This window comes from Halyomorpha halys, unplaced genomic scaffold (assembly GCF_000696795.3).
Source record: "Halyomorpha halys isolate HHAL.00 unplaced genomic scaffold, Hhal_1.1 Scaffold909.1, whole genome shotgun sequence".
In the NCBI taxonomy this organism is placed as follows: Eukaryota; Metazoa; Arthropoda; class Insecta; order Hemiptera; family Pentatomidae; genus Halyomorpha; species Halyomorpha halys.
This window is the reverse complement of record NW_027111434.1, coordinates 121001-123544: the sequence shown is the minus strand read 5'-3', so window position 1 is coordinate 123544 and position 2544 is coordinate 121001. Positions and strand designations below refer to the sequence as shown.

Sequence of the window (2544 nt, the reverse complement as noted above, 5' to 3'; positions counted from 1 at the left end):
AATTATTATTAGTAAAATAGCATACCTTGAATTAAAAGAAATAAGAATTTTAACCAAAATACTGTTGAAATCAATAAATTATATGCCTGACCTGGGTGTAAGGAAGGTTACAAATATTGTGATAACATAGTATAATAGTGTTAAATTGATTGTAATTAAAAGTTTTAATATTAATATGAACAGTGACAAAATAGGTAATTAGATATAAGCTAAGGATAGCTAATTAATTTGATTCTCTAATGTTTTATTGTCTCATAGTGCAATTTTGACTGAAATTGGTGACCTAGGCAGATTATCCTGCAAAAAATTTTTAAATTATTGATGTGAGTTGTAAATTTGTATTTAAGATTGTCTGTGAGGATGGCCAAAATGTTGGACTTTAAGAGAAATAAAGATTGAAACAATTATGTCGAGCCAAATATACCAGAATTTTTATTCTTTCCCTGAGTTATGGTTGTATATTGTTTTTTGTTGATGAAGGCGTGATGAAGATCTGTAATTCAGGTTGAAATAATGATACACAAAAAGAAAAATAAGTTTACTATTTTGTGTATCATTACTGACCACATCCCCCAACCATCTTCTCTTCATAATTTTAAAAAATAAGAAAAAAATTTTCCATACCACAAAAAATCTGCTGCCTTTCTTCATCCTCGATGTCAGTCATGGAAACTGAAACAGAATTCAATAATTATTACTATTACTATATTATTATAAACAGCAACTTATTTTTCTAATGCTCCAGTTTTTTACTTCATATACACTGGATATCGTTTATAATGACTATGGATGAAATGAAGTATCGGTTATACTTTAGAATATTTCCAGAGCCAAGACTTGAGAGCCTTTCCCAATGTATTTATTAACCGATATAAAAACAGTGCTGTGACGACTTATCGAACTATAAAAGATCGGTTTTAGTGAAAGTCTAGCAAACAACCCTAGTTTTTTGAATAATTAAAATTACTTTTATTTTAAGCCCATGTTTTGATGAGGGAGGAGATTCATTTTCATCCAGTGAATTGTTTACAGCCTAGTTTTATTGTTTCCATCAAGAGACACATCATGTCTAATAAAACAACAATCACTGAGAAGGGTACGTTTTACATTTAATACTTTGATGAAAATTGTGAGATTAACATCATTTTGGCTAAAGAACTGAATGAGATTCACTCTCTTATGTCGTAAGTTTTGAAACATAAGGCCTTCATATGAGAACTTAGTAACTGAATATGCCTAATCCCTTGGAAGTTGTTATAAAAGAAATCCAGTGAATTAGTAAATATTATTAAAAATATTGATCACCCATACAGTCTAATAAAATGTAAACTATTAGGTAAAAAATAGTAAACAGGATCAATAAAAAACTAAATCAAATAGAAGATCTAAAAACAATTAATTTGTTATAAATTAATTCATCATTAAAAAAAAAATTGCTATAGTCCTTTTACTTTAATTAAAACTAAGTATTCATTTATAGTTCAAAATATAATAATCCACATTTAGTTAAAATAAATATTTATTTATATTTATAGCATTTTTCTTGATTGTTATTTTTGTGAGTGGTAACTTTATTTTTATTATATTGATAATTTCAGCATAATAGTCATTTAAGATCTTAGGAATAGTTTTATAATTAATAGTTTAATCAATCAACTATGGAAATATCATTGACATGTTGTTAATTAAAATGTATATATTATTATTATTATTATTATTATTGGTGCAACACACCATAGAGGTCCAAGGCCTCGCACGATGTATGTAGGAAATACATCATGTGTCTCATGACAAGGTTTTCATAGGGTGGGTTCGTCACTCCCACACCTAGTTTTGTGAGTGCCATCCATTGGCTTACGGGCCTCACAAATGCCCGGGGGAGGTTGTGAGTGAGTATTATTGCATATTTATATGCTTGAAAAAAGGGTTGGTAGACTGGCGCGTTACCACACTGCTACCGTGACCCCCAAAATATATATATATATGTAGAAAGAAGTATGATTCTAATGAATCTGAATGTACCTACAAATAATTTACATATAATCTTTTCAACTTCAAGGGACTGGTTATTTATTGTTTAAATAAATTAATTAGTATCCAGGTTAAGTCTCAAAATATTCTTCTTTATAAGAAAGTGATAATAGTGCTTAGTTGATCTGTAATTAAAAGTTTTAAAAATTAATGGAATAGTGACAAAATAGGTAACTAGGCATAAGATAAGGCAAGATTATTAATAAATTAATATTATTTTATTTCAATTATATTATTTCAATTTCTTGAGACAAGGTAATTATTTATTAAATAAATCAAAAATTTGTATCCAATTTTGTCTCAACACTAAATTTTTCAACAGTCCAACGTTTCGGCCATTCTAGCCATCCTCAAGGACATCTTCAATATAATTTCTTCCTCACATTAATTTAAAGTTTCTTTTTCAGGCTATTCTGCCCAGGTCATTTTCTTTATTATAAGTTAAAAGCCTATTTTTTAAAATTTAAAATCATTAATATTTAATTTTTCTTATATATGATTATCCACAATTAA

The 2544-nt window shown here is 27.7% G+C and overlaps 1 protein-coding gene across 1 annotated transcript in view; it reads right to left on the bottom strand.

Moving 5' to 3' along the window:
* The window catches only part of LOC106687041 (zinc finger protein 711), a gene marked incomplete in the record, with an annotated part of 16631 nt that overhangs the window by 7588 nt on the left and 6499 nt on the right, over nt 1–2544 (bottom strand). Inside the window, 1 exon segment of the mRNA XM_024363659.2 lies at nt 625–641. Within this exon segment, the coding sequence (XP_024219427.2) occupies nt 625–641 (17 nt within the window).